The 17,581-nt window shown below is 39.8% G+C and overlaps 1 protein-coding gene across 1 annotated transcript; it reads left to right on the top strand.

Moving 5' to 3' along the window:
- The first annotated feature begins 629 nt into the window (after positions 1 to 629).
- Positions 630 to 14,168, top strand: CHRNB4 (cholinergic receptor nicotinic beta 4 subunit). The gene is made up of 6 exons (XM_023934224.2): positions 630 to 1,109; positions 5,728 to 5,873; positions 7,641 to 7,685; positions 7,811 to 7,920; positions 10,370 to 11,342; positions 13,378 to 14,168. The coding sequence occupies exons 1-6, from the start codon at positions 1,055 to 1,057 to the stop codon at positions 13,516 to 13,518; spliced, it is 1,470 nt and encodes a 489-aa protein (XP_023789992.2). The 5' UTR covers positions 630 to 1,054; the 3' UTR covers positions 13,519 to 14,168.
- The last annotated feature ends 3,413 nt before the right edge of the window (positions 14,169 to 17,581 follow it).

The raw sequence follows: 17,581 nt of genomic DNA, 5'->3' as shown, positions 1-17,581 counted from the left end.
TGGTGTGCTGAGAATTTTTTTTTGAGGAAGTCATCAACCATCAATTCCACTCTATAGTCCACAGAACTTTTTATCACCTGAGACATTTGCATAGAATAAATACAATAAATGCACCTCTAAACAAAATTGATTACATGTATGTATAGAAAAGTTTATAATTTACAGGGAATCAAATTTGGTTTGGGTTTTTTTTTTAACCATGGACTTCAGCCTGTCCTACAGTGCTTGCAAAGGGCACATAAAATCTTCTTTCCCCCTCCTTCTACACACATCTTCCCATAGCAAGTACCAAAACACATGACACTCTACAGTCTGCTAAGCCCTTCAGCTCTAAAAGATGAATTTTGTAGAATTTCTCTAATGCTCCTCTGAAGTGTCTTTATCCCTACTGTTACTTCACCACAGATTGCTTTACCTTTCTTTTAAAAATCCTATCAGATGTTAACGACAACATATTTTCTGTTCCTCTCTTGGTGCTGCCAAAAAGTTTTTGGAGCTCTAGTTTAAAGAGATCACACGTGTGGGCCTTGGAGTGGAAAAGGGTTGGCAGTAGGTAATAAACTTTCTCTCTTGACACAGAAAATAACCTTCTGCTGGGGCTATAATTTATTGACACTAAGAGGTTTTACGGCACAAAGTTATAACCAGCTCTTCCCACACAGCTATTCCCACCCACTGCACTCATCAATCAGAAAGCCTTTTAAATGTCATCTAGTAGCAAGAATTAAGCAGTTGTGTTTTGAACATCATGTCTCTTAGCTTGCTCTTTCATTTCCTCTTTTGCAACGTTATCACATTATGTTCACTCTTCTTATTTGCTTTTCTTCTTCACAAAGCTCTTTAAACAGCTGCAAAGGGGGAGGGACCACTATGCTCACGAAAATTCCACTTTGCAGAACGCTTCTGTCAGGTCCTACTGTCTGTCTCTTTCCAGGCATTTCATACCTCCAAGATTCAGGTTTGCTTTTACATCTCTTCCCTGTGCATCCCTGCCAACAGAGCCTATTGCCAGCTATCTAAGTTGAAGAACAATAATCCACATCTTCTTACTGCCATGGGGAAAATGCACACCCTCATTCTCTTTGTAGTGGGCTCCTTTTGTCTGAACGGTAAGTGACCTTTTCTTTCTCATCAGTTTCAGAACAGAGAGAGCTTTTGGGGGTACGAGGTAGGACAGTGACATGAGCTCCGTAACTATCACCTTGGGAGGCTGCTGACTTTAAGAGGATGTATAAAATTGGTTATTTCGGTGTTGTTTTGGGCTTGTTCGGTATCAGCACATGCACTATGATGGATATGGACAGGCACTTAGGTTGAATATAAAATTACATAACTGTAGGAGATGAAAATGATAATGACTAAATTATATCCCTTTAGATGCTCCCAGGATCATCTGTGATAGGAAAAGCAGATATTGTGCTGAAGGTGAAAAATGAACCATGACATGATCCATAAATTGACAGGTCTCATCCCTCTACTATTATTTTCTCAAGTTCCTGTATTTTGCAAAATTCCTAATTCCTAATTTTTTTAACTAGAATGGAAACAGTATAGATTAAGTTGTCATACGTAAATATATGCTACAAAAAGCATATATTTATGCTTTTTATGCAAGAACATTTCCCTCAGTCTGTCAGGATTTCTTGGATATGTTTTAGCCAACACAAACAGCCTGACAGCAGCATGAAATAGTGAATTTAGCATGGGAGCTTATTCCCATGGAGAGGCTCCACTGAAGTGCTCTCAGAGAAACTGGCTGAAAGTGGACCAAGATCAGATCACACACTTCCCATTATTACCTATTCATTCCACACTTCTTTTGTTTCTTCCTTTTCTGAAAGGCAACTTTAGAAAACATCTGCTTTGTAACAAAAGGAGAGGAAGGGGCTACTTTAGATTTTTTAATTATACACTTCTAAACCCATGAGTATTTCCTTTTTTATTTGCATTAATTGCAGTGTAAAAATGAGAAGTCCTTAAAATACAGTAAATTCACTGCTACTTCCATTGGAACAATATTCATTCCAAATCAGCATGTGTTCTTCTAGGAGGATATGAAAATCTTTTTTTTTGAGAGTATGTTGAGAAGTAACAACATTATGAAGTAATTTCAGAGAAGATAATGGGACTGCTTCATTGCTGCTTCTTACTTGCTCCTTATTAATTACAGATGGGAGCTTGGTGTGTCACTAGTGAGACAGTAAACTACAAAAATGGTAACACATGCTACAATATTACTTCCAAACAAATACTATTTCAACATTTATTACAGAAATAGTAATTATTACTGAATTCAGAGAAACACTAGAAAGAATGTCTTATGTTAAATTTTGAAATGTAGACAGTGATAACAGCAAACTTGCCTGTATTTTTCACTATTGCTTCTTATTCTTTTCTGTGAAAATCACTCCAACAAATTTGTCATTACACTGAAATCAAACAGCATAACACAGGATGTCTAGTTACTTCATTTTATGTATTTAAATTAGACAATGTAAAAAGGAAAGTCTCCACAGCAGAGTGAATGAAGTCCATGGTTTAATTTCTTCTGCTGTGAAATTGGAAGCATCTTGGTGCAATTTTTTTTTTTAATGCTCATAGTCCCACAGAGAAAACAAACTTACTGAGGAATGCACTGCAAGTTATGAGGCAATTGCTCTCCTTGTCACAGAGCAGATGTGTAGCATGTTCAGTGAAGCTAAAATAATTTCCCCAGCTCAGGATCCACCCCAATGGGCTTTATTTATTATTGCTTTCAGTACACAAATATACTCCACTCCCAAATTATGATTGCTTGATCATTGCTGTTAAAATCATTTGTCTAAAAGCTTCAGTCTACCCTCTGCAACATCTCTGGTGATTACTGCTATTAGGAAAAAAAACATTTTGTGGGGGAAACTGCACTTCCATTTCTTCCAACCCTGAGAGAAAAAAGAGAAGTTTCAAAGGCCTGGCTACTGACACACAATGCACATAAAGATGAAACTGGATGCCTGGTAATTTTGTTCTCATTAAGTGCCATCTGGTTTAGTTATCATTAGTGCAATCTGGTAGATGGTTAATGGAAAGTAGACTATATAAATTAGACAAGAAACACTCCTTTTCCCCAGTATTCACAGAGAGATTGGTTTTAACAAGTTTTAAAACACTGCAGGGCTGACATCTAGTGGTGATACAGGCTTCTGAGCGAGGTGACAGAGTAAGTAGCCCCTTTATTTCTGATTACTAAGTTACAAAGGCTGAAATGGAATAGCAATTTTATAAAGGATTATTCCTAATGAAGGAATGCCTTCACTAAGTACAGGTAATAATTTTTCAAAGAGATTCATTGTTGAATAAATATTTTTTATAATTAAAGTCCTGGCTTGCCATGAATCTTCATAGAGTTTATTAACAGTCAGTACCTGGAAATCTGAGCTGTTCTCATCAGACATGCAGACCCCACAGTATGTTTGGATTTGCAGACCAGATGACTGTGATGCTAAACACAGGTTTCAGAGTAAAAACTAATTACAAATCCAGAATTAACTTTCTGCAAATATTCTACAGTTCCTACTTCTTACTGTCTCTTTAGCAAATACTCTCTATGCTGGAATATTCACAGACAAGGCAGAAATGCAGTGAAAACACAGTTAACAATTCAAACAAGAACTCACATCTTTGCTAACAGTATTCAGTGACAACTGAATGAAACAAACCAACTGACAATTTATATTTGAATTACAGCCATGTGCTTACATCACTTACATATGCAAAAGTGGGAATGTCTACTAAAAAAATATCTACTACAAACAATTCCCACATAAAACTCCACCAAATAAAATAACCTTAACAAGGATTCTCTCTTGAACTACCACAGGACTTCTAAACTATCCTTTAACCACAAGAAGATTCATTCCTAGAACATGGCCCTCTTTTCTTTACAGTATCAAATTTAGCTTTTCCTTGATTGCTATACCCCAAAATCCACCCCAGAATCTAAAGCTTAGAAAGATTCAGCATAGCTCTAGCTTGATAAGCTTTTGATTAGGCACCTTGCATTGAGAACAAATGTCATATTAAAATATCATGTGGTATAGGGCTTTTATAATGACTTGCAGAGAGGTACAAAGCAAGTGTGAATCAAAAAGCAAACTGACCCAGCAAACACAGATACAGTCATCCAAATTTGTTTTCCCAAATGCCTTGGAAAGTATTTGAGAAGCCTATTCTAAAGAACAAATTCAAGTTAAGTATAGATGAAAAATTTGGGCTACCAGGCCATTCTGGCCTTACAAGAATTAAATCAAGCCTGGTGTTTACCTCAACCTTTCAACAGAGCTTGTAAAAGTTGTTCTTAGATATGAAATCTCTGTTTGATAATCTTTCCTTTTACCTCATTTCACTTTCTCACTGGATCAGAAATAAGAAGGTCTTAGGGTATTTTTTTATGAGTTGGATTCAGAAGGATTTCAAGTTTCAAGAGAGACTTGTTCAGCCTAGCAGCTTGCAGCCCAGTTCACAAGGAAACATGGCACCTTACAGACAGGCACACCAGCTTTGCTTATTTGATCCTGGCTTTTTGGTGTCTGCCTTTCCCCAGATTTCATGGATATGCTACAACATAAAAACCCCCAGAACAAATTAATGTACCACAAATTTAAAACACTTGCATGGCCAATGTTTTTTTACTGTGTGGAATTGGTCTGGGAAATAATGAAGCAAGTATGCTGTAAGGACACTACCCTCATTTCTGCAAAATCTAGAGGTGAATTAGATGAGCTGAATTAGGTGACCTTTTCTATGGAAGAGTCATTCTCTCAATTGCATTGGAACCTGCTTTCACTAACACTGTAATTTCATCAGCATCACAACACAGAACTGCCCAACACACAGCACAGAGTCTCTGGCTCAGTTCTGTTGGCAGGATGATGAGAACCTTGCTCATCAGTATTGTCAGGTGGTCAACAGTGGTTTGAAAAGTCCACTGGGATGACTTTAAAAAGCACACAAAGAACATGAGAACAGAATAAACAACCCTGGGGTTGTGCCAGAAGCTGCTCTGCTCCACAGGGAATGTTCAGGCTTGTTTGACAGTAACCTGTAGATATTATATTTTGTAGTCACTGGACTTCAGCTTTGGTAATCAAAGATTTACAATGTTTGTGCTGGTCCACAAACCAGGTTCTACTTCTACATAAAATAAGCCTAACATACTGCATTGGGTTTTCAAATTTTGAAACAGAAACATCACTAGCTACCAGAGAGTCTCCAGTCATTAAAAAATCTTTCATGCCTCCTACAGCTGGTTTTCTCTAAATCAGAATCTTTAAATTTGTATGTGTACCTGCGACTCTGTCTCCTACAGCACTAAAGAGAGAAGTCACAGCTGGACCCCTCTCCTTGGTCATAGAATAATTATTCCCCTGCTATTAAGAGGGTGATTGTCTCCCAATTTGTAATCCCAAAAGTATCTACCAATTTCAGCTTTACATTTTATTGCAAAAAACCCCAAAATGGCTCTGATTGATCTACTTTGATCTGTGCTCTGCAAAAGACAGTCAACTTCAGCAGAACAGATACCAGTGCAAGCACCATATCCTCCTGTTCACATAAACCTACAGTCTTTAGAAAATCAAAAGCTGTCATTATTTCCCAAAGATGATCTGATGCATAGATACTCTGTGACCCCCTACATCATGTCACTTTAGTCTCCCTCCCATAATCCTGTTTTGTGATGCTTTACAGGAAGCATGGCAGCAGATGCTGAAGAAAAATTAATGAACCACCTCCTGAGTCCTGACAGATACAATAAGTTAATTCGGCCAGCTGTCAACTCCTCCCAGCTGGTATCCATAGAGCTGCAGGTTTCCCTGGCACAGCTCATCAGTGTGGTAAGTTCAAATTAGGCTATGCCTTTACATTCAATACCACCTGCACAGCACTCTAAGTAATAGTTATACTGGTATTGCTATGTCTCTGCTCTTTCCTCATTTGTGTAACACTATTAATAGGCAGAATCCATACATCCAATTAACTGGTTTTATACCTCACAATGGAGGTAAGGGGGGAAATCAGTTTATGCCTAGGCATTGAAGGACTGGGGCCAGATCTTCATCCAATAGAATTCCATCTAGCTAAAACTCAAAATCATTCCACCAATTTCAAGCTACTGTGAGTTACCCCAGGTCAGGACCCATCCTGGACTGTGCACACCAGCAATGTGCACACCATCCACCATCAGTGGAATGCTAATCCATCTTCTACTGAAGTGGTTCAATGGCCTGAAAACAAGTGACAAAGCCACATCCAAACCACGTGATATACCAGGAATACCAATAAAGAACACTGGAATGTTGAAAAGAAAACCACACATAATTCTGGCTGGAATAGCTTAACATAGTTAAAACAATCCTCATGTTCAATAAAAACTACTTCAGTGGGTCTAAAAGACATTTTCACCCACAAGGTTAGTATGTGTTTGACAGTTATTCCAAGGTATAAAAACATAATTACTAAGAGATGTTAACATTAATTGCAGTGGGAATGAGAGCCAGCATGTAAGTGGGAATAATTTCCTGAACTGGGGCTTTCAACTCTGCTGCTCTCTCCCTGGATGTCAAAGAAGATACAGATGACTGCCTCCCTATCAGAATTTGTATAAGGGCTAGTGACTGGACTACTGCAAACTTTTAGAGACAAAGAATTTATGTCCTGAAATTCAATTGGAAATGAGAGAGACTCTGATGGAAAAAAAGGGAAACTGTACAAACAGCTGAAGTTTCATACACACATGTAGACTGTATATTATATAAAGATACACATAGATGTATATATGTATACACACAGGATTCAATGCCATGTATAGCAGATAATTCTAGTTAAGTTCTCTCTCTCTCCTGGGGAACTCCATCTGGATACAGACATGCTTCTGTACATCCTGCACTACCACCATGAGCACAGTGTCCCTCCAGACTGCAGATTCTGGGCATAAAAAGGGAGGTGTGTTCCTCCAGAGGCCCCAGAGGTGATCAACAACCTAAACAAGGTGGATGAATGGGCAAGGATCAAGACTAGCACAGTTCAGTCCCTATCCCTCTATAGTCTCACTCTTCAAGCAGAACAAAATTAGGTATCTTGTAGGCTCCAACAATCTCAAGCATCTACAGGATCAGAGAATTTTCTTGCAGAAATCCTCCTAGTAGATCTTCTACAGGGAGGTTTCTCTTCTGGACTGCTGTCCAGAGACAGCAGTTCATGAAGCAGAGCCTGCCAGCTGAGAGATTACATGGCAAACCTTACACCAACCTCACACAACCTCATGTAGGCTTCCCCAATGGTCAAATGTTCTTCCTGTTTCCAATCAAAGGTGGAGAAGGGGGGTGGGGGAGGAAAACAGCAAGGTGGTGGTCATTGTTTCCAAATAGCTACACTCACTCCTGCCATAACTGTTGTTGTTAAAAGGCATTTGGAATTCTGTATTTATGGGGTTGCTATTTATCATCAGTATGTGCACAAGACTGGCCATCTTACATCAGAGAAACATCTGTCTTGAAATACACTAGATAAAATAATGCTCAAAAATCCACTGAATAAATCTTATTACTGCAATAAAGTGAAACATTTTAGAGGCCAGTTTTTGTCTCTATTTTTCTCTGCAGAATGAACGGGAGCAGATCATGACTACGAATGTCTGGCTGAACCAGGTAACAAACTAACATAGAAATGGCTCTTGCAAACCACAAATGTGACTGCTTTCCTTCCATCACATGATTGTTTTGTTAGTGCTGGTCTGGACACTCCCATCACTGCTCTACAATTCTTCTCTTAGGAGTGGATTGATTATCGACTGGCTTGGAAACCCTCTGACTATGAAGGAATAAATAAGCTGAGAATACCTGCAAAACACATCTGGTTGCCAGATATTGTGCTTTATAATAAGTAAGTAAAACTGGTGTAGTTTATGCAAAAAATGAACAAAACTTTAATCAAGGAACAAACATCAGAAACAATGAAGTAGGTCTGGTAAAATTTTAAAACTGAATTTTGTCACTTTTAGATAATAGCAAGTGTATCTGTCTGGGCTACTAGCTTAAAGATAATTTTAGTAACATCTGCACTCTGCTTAAAGAAATCCCAGCAGAGCTGGAAGATGTCTGCAGCGTGAGCAGTCACAGCAGAGGATCCATGACAAGGCTTACAACAGAGATTCATTTGAAAATAGACTGTATGGAAAGAATGAATTGTAGGTATAAATCCCGTTGCAAGAAGACATCTGGAATCTTATCAGACATCTTAGGGTCTAAGATACAGTTTTGTCTCCTTCTACCACAGAGCCCAGGACATAAAGCTGTTACAAAGTTCACACATACCATAACTCCAGGTGTTCATACTCATGTAGAAAACCAAATTGTATTCTATTTTGATAAAGCAATGAAAAAATCTATTCTGTGAATACATAATAAATCTGTCACCATTTGACCCTGTTGCTTTATAGTTCATAGAAAAATATGATCTTTCAGTTCCTCTTTCAAAAAAACAGCTGACAATTTTGTTTTACTTTGGTTTAAGACTCTAGCAAAACCTTGAAGTGGATGATAAATGATTTTTTTAATAATCAAAATGTATGCTTTTGTAACACTTTGAAAACCAATGAATTCATGAACACATGATGATTTATGAAGATATACAGATGGGAAACCCAGGAAGTTTATATATAACCGAGTTAAGTCCTTGGAATCCTACTACTGAAAACCAGATTTGATGAACACTAAACTAATGTATTAGTCACAAAATAATTCAGCCAGTGGATTAGGATGTACTCTGCCTGCTCAAAGCTTGTTGTGGTAAATTGTGACTCTGCTCTCTGCTTCTTTTTGCTACTGGCCAAGTGATGCCATTTAATAGTTTGTAGAAATAGAAAGGAATAGTTTCAAAAGGTTTTTTAAATGCACAGGAACAAGCCTCACTGTATTGGAATTCTACATTAGTACAAAGCCTCAATTGAATTTTAGCTAAAGGACAGTTCCATGTACTTTCTTGCTTCTGGAGCAGAGTTTCACAGGCATCATTCAGTTCAAGGTGCTCAGGAAAACACAAAGCATGTCCCTATGCCCTCAGCTCTGTCTGTGACCTGTGCAGAGGGCTCTGAGACTGCAGCCCAGCCTCTTCCCACAACAGAGACAGGGCAGTCAGCACCAGAACTCACATATTCCCAGCCCAGGAGCCTGCCCAGCACATGGCATGGCACGACAGCAAAGCTAACTCAGGGAGTACGGGTATGTCAGAACTAAGATACAATTAATTTCTAAAAAAAAATAGCTCTTTTATTGGCAATGAACTAACAACCCCTATTAGTGGCTGTAGCCACTCGCTCCTGCATCTGGTTGTTTCACTGTCTGCATGAGTTAGCTGCAAAAGTCTCAGCTCAGTGCCAGCACTCATTGCCTCACCCAGGTGAGCCCTTTCCAGAGCCAAACCTGACTGATTCAGACACATATGCCAAGCCTTAGAGATTTATAGCATTTCCTTGCTTGGAAAAAAAAAAAAACCATCACCCTTAGCACTGAAATAGCACTATTTTCCATGATGCCTTGTCAACAAACGTGAATACAACCTTGGGATACTTAATGGCTTAAACAGCCCGACCTTGTTTGCCCAGACTTTTGGGCAGGAGAAGATACTACTGACAGAAAATGATCTTCTCCCTGAGTTAAAGAAACCATCATAATAGAGAAGACTCCTCTGGTGGAAGTTCAGCAGCTGGAAGAGATACAAAGCCAAGATTATTTGTGGGCACTAAGAATACCATGGCTTATCTGTTTTGTAATAAGTAAATATTAACTGGAGTGACGCAATAAATTATAACCCATATAATTACATTTCCTCTGCCTCCACTCTCCCTGCATTTCTAACTAATGCTGCTCATCCTTATTTTCTTGTAATTCAGGGGTGATGCTTTGTGTTCTTAGCATGGCTATGTTCCAGATCAAAGGTACCTCTGTTTTCACATGGCATGATCTCATTTTTACTCAGCCTTCAGAGATGCAGGAAGCTTTAATTACTTGAGCAAACATTTACAAAATACATCAATTTCTTTGGATGAAACAGAGGTGTGTATTTGGTATTTAATAATAATTTTATAACTTTTTTTTCTGTAAGTATTGGACCAAAAATCGACTGTTTGACTGGGAGAAATGCATACGTCGATCTGCCTATCAAGTTATAGCTCCCAACAGCATAGATTTCAGAATAAAAGTATTACTAAACTTTGATTCTTGGAACAACTGGGGCCCACAAGACCAAGAATGTCACACCTTTTCTGTTTTGAACTATGTTTTTCCTCCTAGTGTCTTATCACTTTCTCCCCTTTCTCTTCTCCTCCCGTTAGTGCGGATGGCACGTACGAAGTCTCGCTGTACACAAATGCCATTGTAAAGAACAATGGAAGCATTCGCTGGCTGCCACCAGCCATTTACAAGAGTGCCTGCAAGATTGAGGTGAAGCATTTCCCATTTGACCAACAAAACTGCACCCTGAAGTTCCGGTCCTGGACGTACGACCACACAGAAATTGATATGGTGCTAAAGACTTCCATGGCAAGCATGGATGACTTCACCCCAAGTGGAGAGTGGGACATTGTCGCACTCCCAGGAAGAAGAACTGTAAATCCTCTGGACCCCAATTATGTCGATGTGACATATGACTTCATTATTAAAAGGAAACCACTTTTTTATACCATCAATCTTATCATTCCCTGTGTGCTAATTACATCCTTAGCCATCCTAGTATTCTACTTGCCTTCAGACTGTGGTGAAAAAATGACCTTATGCATATCTGTGTTGCTTGCCTTGACTGTGTTCTTGCTGCTGATCTCCAAAATTGTCCCTCCAACATCTCTAGATGTTCCACTGATTGGGAAGTATCTCATGTTTACAATGGTGCTGGTGACCTTCTCAATAGTTACCAGTGTCTGTGTGCTCAATGTCCACCACAGATCTCCAAGTACTCACACTATGCCCCCCTGGGTAAAGCTGGTTTTCCTGGAAAGACTCCCGGCCTATCTGTTCATGAAGCGTCCAGAAAATAATTCTCCACAGCAAAAGCCATGCAACTGCAAAAAGACAAAAGCAGAGAATCCTTGTATGGAGCCATCTGACTTCTACAAGAACTCTACCTATTTTCTGAATACAGCTTCTGCCAAAAGATATGGTATGAAAGTTTCTGAGACACTTGACAATGTCAGCAGTCATCGAGATTTTAGGTTAAGAACAGGCACGACATTTTCTCCTGAAGTGCAAGAAGCAATTGATGGAGTCAGTTTTATAGCAGAGCACATGAAAAGCGATGACAACGACCAGAGTGTAAGTAAAAATGAGAAATCCCTGTCCAAACTTCATCTCCTGTCCTCCTCTGTAACATGCTGTTCCTCAGAAAGCATATTTGAACTCTAGCTATTGTCAAGATTTTAGAGAGATTCTAGATATAGCTCATTAGAGGAAGTAATTTATGCCATTAATGAGCAGCAATTTGGTAACTGCAGATACTCTTCTGATAAATAACATGGCTATTTCCACAAAAAGAGTTTGCTGACTGCCCAGTAAGTCACAAAACACTCTTAAAAAAGCTTCATTGTCACATTCAAGTGGTGGCTGGCAGAGGAAGAAAATTATATTCAGTTCCAGGTTAGAAATAGAATATTTTTCACAGTTGTGAATCAATAAGACTGTGAATTGACCCATGGCCAGGCGAAGTTAACCAGAAACAACGTACCTGCAGCTCATGCATTTATTTACCTAACTGAGCACAGCAGGAAAATTAAGCAAAATTGGTAGAAGGCCTTTGCAAACATCCTCTCTGGGCTAAGACACCTGTCTGTATATGGCAGACACCATGGGTAGGATTAAAAATCTCAGCAGAGGTTTTTACTTTCATTTGAGTTATTTATATATATACCAGACTCATTAATGGTTAGGAGAAATTCTTCATTTAAGCAGTGCTGCTGCTGCTGCTCTATTCCCCTGCCCTACTCACAGACCACTAGCTACACAATAGAGCTGATGGAAGCACTCTGTGAGTAATGCTTGGAAAACTCTGGTGGGTCACAGATTTTTTTTTTTAGACAAGCACCCACAGTTGGGACAAAATCATCCTCATACCTACCATTGTCCTCTCTCTAATCCAGACCCCCCTGAGACTCCAGATTCTCTGTTCCTCTTGTGCTTCCCCTCCCTCAGCCAAGCCAATTAAATAAAGTCTGGTTTCTGATCCTGCAGAAGTCCCTAGAGGAACATGCTGAGTAGCTCATGTTTTCTATTAACTGAAATTACTGTCAATATAAATAAAGAAGTTCAGCTATTAACATTAGACATGAGCTTGTAAACATTGAAACTGACTGAACAGAAGCTGACTTCAGAGTGCAGGAAAAGGTTTTCTAATAGCTCAGAAATTCTTGCAAGGATGTGTTGCACACTAAAGGATCTACAAAGCTTTTACCTGATAGTAAGAAAAATTTTCAAGAGCATTTTATATATTGAAAATCCACTTACTGCTTTTCACATAGGGTCCTCTGATATTACAGATAATTTTTCTATATTCATAACTTTATTCTCTGCTTCCTTCCGTTATCACAGAGGTCTGATAACAGCTGTTCATGTACATTTATATGGTCTGACTGCTGAAGCATTCAATTCCCATTAGCAGCAGTGGGAATTAAAAGTGTGCACCGAAGGAAAAATATGTAATATTCTAATATCGGACATGATTCAACTGACAAGGATGATAAAATCACTGATGTGAGGACATCCCATGTGTAACTAGAATCAATGAGAGGAAATATTATTCCTGAGATGCAAATGAAGATTGATATATTTCCCCTTTACAATAATAGTCCAATTAGTCACTTCAGTCTGAGACAGAATCATGGCCATGACTCTCACAGACAACACATGCAGGGCAAAAAGGGATTTTAATAAAAGCAACAGTATTAATATGGATTAAGCCCCATGAATAAGATGACTCCTGATAAGAAAAGAACTCTGAAGCTAACCTTGTTTAACAGCAATAAACACCATCTATTTTTGCCCACTGAGATTAATAGAATTTACAAACTAAAATTGAAGAAATCCTTAATTGGATTATAGTATGGGTCCTTCAGGGATGGCACCACACTCAGTATCTGTTGTATCCAAAAAAGCTAAGAAATATTTACTGTATTTTTCTCCACTGCTCAGATGAGTTGTAGGAGAAAAATCCCTTACCAAGCCTAAAGCCAGTTTATTCCCTGAACCTTGAGATCTCTTCCCTTTTCTTTTGATAAACAAAAACTCAGCATTAGCAAGAGGAAGACCAAAAGAACATGACAAATTTCTAATATCTTTAATTGGCTTTTTCTTCCAGGTCATTGAAGATTGGAAGTATGTTGCCATGGTAGTGGACAGGCTGTTTCTCTGGATATTTGTCCTTGTTTGTGTCCTGGGGACTGTTGGATTATTTCTGCAACCACTTTTTCAAAACCACACTGCTGCCATGAACCCTTAGCTCTTATTTAAAATGGTCAATACTTATACAGACATTTGGTCTCATTCTGCTCTCAGTTCCCTTTTGTTAACTCCACAGAGATGCCAAGTGAGTTGCACTTGCACCCTTAGAACAGGGAAAAGGAAAGTAGAACTTGACTTACTGGGATAGGAAAGAAAAGGAAACAAACAGAAATTATTTTTTTTCCAGCGAGTCCAGTATTTCTGGTGATATCTTGCCCTTTTTTCAATTATTTGAAATCTGAATATTACACTGAAAGATTTTTACTGTACAAGATGTCATCCTGGCATCATCATCATTATTATAATATTATTATTAGGTATTTTAAATAGATTGCCTTAGGAGGGATATTTTATTTCCTTAGAATACTGGAATTTCCCTATTACAAAGAAGGTACTGCTGTGAAATTTATTTCTTTCAAATGCATCAAAACTATTTGTGTCTGATTTATAAAGATTTTGCAAGTGGGTTTGATACTTAAATCTGAACTGAGAAACAGAAACACTTCTGAGGTAACCACTGAAAGGTTTCTCACTTGCCATCTCTGGTAGCTGATGGATCAACAAAGGCCAAATTAATGTATGATAAATAAACATGTATAATACTCTGTTTGATGATGAAATAAAAATAAAACATAAAATTTTCCTTTATATACCTTTAGTCCACAAATTTCCTGCAAGTTTACCAGCTCATATATCTGGGGCACAAACACACTTTAATGAGTCTAAGGCTATGCACACTAATCCCGTATCATGCACAGGAAAGCAACAGGAGAAGACAGTGGTGAAAGGCAGCAAGAATGAGAGAACACCTGGGAGCACACAGATCTGTGTGTGTTTTTCTGGGGAGATTTTAATGTGAATTTAAGTATAACCCTCAACAAATCAGCACATAGAGTCTTGAAGTCTTTGGCAAAGGACAGATCAAGACCATAGACCCCCATCACAGGACAATCCCACCACAGTTTGTTCCAGGTAACCTGTAAAGAAAGAGAAGTGGGCTCTGGCACTTTTCAAGTTAAACAAATACCAGTTTTTCCTTGGGGTGCTGTGAGGACACACAACAATTGTATCACCATTGGTAAGTACAACTAATGCCTGGTGAACAAACTTGAAATCCACTATTACTTGCGATGGAGATTTGAGGCTCACCTCTCCCAGAGGGATTAGCTGACACCTAAACCTGTGTTGTTCAACAAGCCACAGCAGAAGACAGTTCCACCTCTACTTAGCTTCACCAAGACCAAGATAAGTTTCTGCCCAGATTGCCATTCCCAGGCAGCCCCAGATAAGCACATAGATTTAGCTGTGCCAAGACAGCTGCATCCACACCTTTGCAGTTGTTCAGAGGGATGCAGGACTTTTTCACTTGCTCCCAGCCTGTGGCTGAACTCCCCTGCACCAGTGGCACACACCCCCATCCCTGAGGCCTGGGTGGGCTCCCCAGGGGCCTGAGCATTTCAGCAGGGCAGGGTGCCCAGCAGTCTGAGAAGGAGATGGGGGAAAAGTATCACAAGTGGGGTAGGTGAGGCTGTCTTCAGCCCCACATTAGGGTTCACATTGTCACTCTCCCTTCCATTCCCCTTCCCCTAAGTGCTGTGACTGTGTTCCTCACGCAGACAGGGCAAGGAGGTGAGGGATAACTGTAGGAGTGCCTGCCCTACTGATGCAGGTACACCCTGGGTGGGATCACCATATCCTCCTCCCACAGTGTGGGCAGCCCCCGGCCATCTCCCCAAACATAAACTATTCTGGACACTCCCATAGTGACCAGTGGGTGGTGTAAACTTTAAATGGGTGAAACGGGCTTTCCCAGCCTTAAATGTTACCTTCTTTTCAGACCTAGAGAGCAGAGCTGCTCCTCAGCAGGCAACTGAAACAACAGCTATGAGATGGGACACAGCCAGCCCCGGGAGCAGAGGGTTCCCCAAGCAAGAAGATGCTGCTGTATGTTAGGTTACATCCCAACCACAGGTGCACACACTGCCCCAGCTGCTGAACAGCTTTTTCTGCTTACAGAGAAGGCTTGGGGAAGCCAGAGCAGCTGCCAGCACTGTGCAGGCAGTGTAAAGGTAAAGGCCCTTTAAATATCAAAATAAGCCTCAACAGGGAATCTGAAAGAGGCAGTGGAGACTTAAATACTGTGAGAGCTGCTGCACACTCCTTCAGGGCATGAGGGAGAGGGACTCACCCAGCCAAGAAGCCATGGATGCAGCAAGGCAGCTGCAGCCCCCCTGACTGACACGGGCCTGTGCAGAGCACAGACCCCCTTTCTATCATTTTCACCCAGCATCAACAGCACTTTGGGCTCTGGCTCACTCTTACACTCATTACTCTCCTACCCTTCTCCCTCTTATCCTCCCCCTCACTGCCTGAATGCAACTGAAATGAGGCCTCAGGTGCTCCCATCTCATGGCCTTATCTTTATGAGCAGCAAAGGCTGATAATGCTTGGCTCTGTAACTGCAGCCTTCAGCTGAATTATCCTCAGCATGGACAAAAGTTTTAGAAAGGATTTGGCAGCTCAGTTAGCAGCTATCACAGAGTTCAGGCAGATGAAGGCCTCAGACTTGACAAACCCAAAAAAAGCTTTCAAGAGGCACGTTGCTGGCCCCAGGGAGATCCCTGCAGAACCAGAGCCACTCATCCAGGAAATGGTGAGTTCTGGTGCTTTCCATGCACTGTAGCCATCATTATTTTAAATCGAGAGTGAAACAATATACTCTTTCCTAGTTATATTCTTGGAAACCACCCCTATATCTTTAGCATTTCCAGATATAATTTAATCCATGGCAAAATTCAGAATGAAAAATTTCACCTAAAGTCCTGAAATTCTGAAAAATCTGACCTTCTAAAACTGCATTTTCCTATTGGCAAATGTTATTTTTGCCTAACCCCCAGCAGCTCTACCTACATAATAGCTAGAACTACTCCCAGATTGACTTGTCAAAGAATTTCAGGGTTTTCCATTTGAATTTTTGGAAAAATTTTAAAACTACAAGACTGGAGAAAAGGAAATATCAGAAATGTCTTCTTGCTGGCAAATACATGATAATGTCCCAGCTCATTGGACAAAATAAACTTCAACATTTCTACTTTTCAGGGGTTTTACCAAAATGCTTTCCATTAAAAAAAAGTGGACATTCAAAATGTATTTTATGTTAAAATTGTTTTTCAGTGGTAGTGTGCAACGAGTCTTTGCTTCCCTACCAGCGAGGAAAAACCTCTGTTTGGTTTCTCTCCATTCCCTACCACTGCAAAACTCTTTAATCCTGAACCAATCCTGCCTTCCATCGGCACCTGCAGAAATTCTGACACCAGCACTCACATGCACCATCTACACTCAGATGAGTTTACTGGGGACTCTTTCTGCACCCCTGCAGCCACAGCAAACTGGGAACAAGAGCAAGCAAACTGGGAACAACTGGGAGCATCAACACCCAATACCAAAAGTGGGAAAATATTCTTTTCTTCATCACTTGAGTTAATTAGGATTTGATCTTAACAAATATTAACAAAGCAAAACCCCTCTAATAGCAGCATGTTTATTAAGGAACGAAGGCTGCATAGTTTGTTACTGCAGATCTTCCTGGGTAGATCAGCTTCCCCCTACCCATACAAATTCTTCTTCTGTTTAGTTCTGCAATGCAGTCATGGTGACGTGTTCTCATCACATCGCCCTCCCCAGCCATAAAAATAATTCTACCACAATTCTGAGCTGATTTCACCAGGAGATCCAGAATGGTATGTTAGAAACAAAATATCTGTGCCATACAAACACCACTGAATATTTCATTAACTAGGCAAATTAAGCTAAAATACCTATATCTCTTGATGCTACGGCTCTTTGCTTCCTCTGCAGATCAATGTTTCCAAATTATTCAGGTTAAACACTGACTTTTGGGGAACACAGATTATGATCTCATCTTTGAGGCTTTAACTCGTTTCTAGTTGGGATTAAAAAGAACAAACAAAATTCTCAGTTATAATGCTGCTCAGAGCAAGGAGACAGAAAGCGAATTCATTTCGCCTCAATGCCCTGGAAATGCAAAACTGAAAGTATCC

This window comes from Cyanistes caeruleus, chromosome 13 (assembly GCF_971803275.1).
Source record: "Cyanistes caeruleus chromosome 13, bCyaCae1.hap1.1, whole genome shotgun sequence".
NCBI classification, from domain to species: domain Eukaryota; kingdom Metazoa; phylum Chordata; class Aves; order Passeriformes; family Paridae; genus Cyanistes; species Cyanistes caeruleus.
The sequence above is the reverse complement of the archived record's forward strand: the minus strand, read 5'-3'. Positions and strand labels throughout refer to the sequence as shown.

Coding starts and splice junctions, on each gene's coding strand:
- CHRNB4 (XM_023934224.2), top strand. CDS start 1,055: ATGGGGAAAATGCACACCCTCATTCTCTTTGTAGTGGGCTCCTTTTGT. Junction 7,921..10,369: donor GATATTGTGCTTTATAATAA/GTAAGTAAAACT, acceptor TCCTCCCGTTAG/TGCGGATGGCACGTACGAAG. Junction 11,343..13,377: donor GCGATGACAACGACCAGAGT/GTAAGTAAAAAT, acceptor TTTTTCTTCCAG/GTCATTGAAGATTGGAAGTA.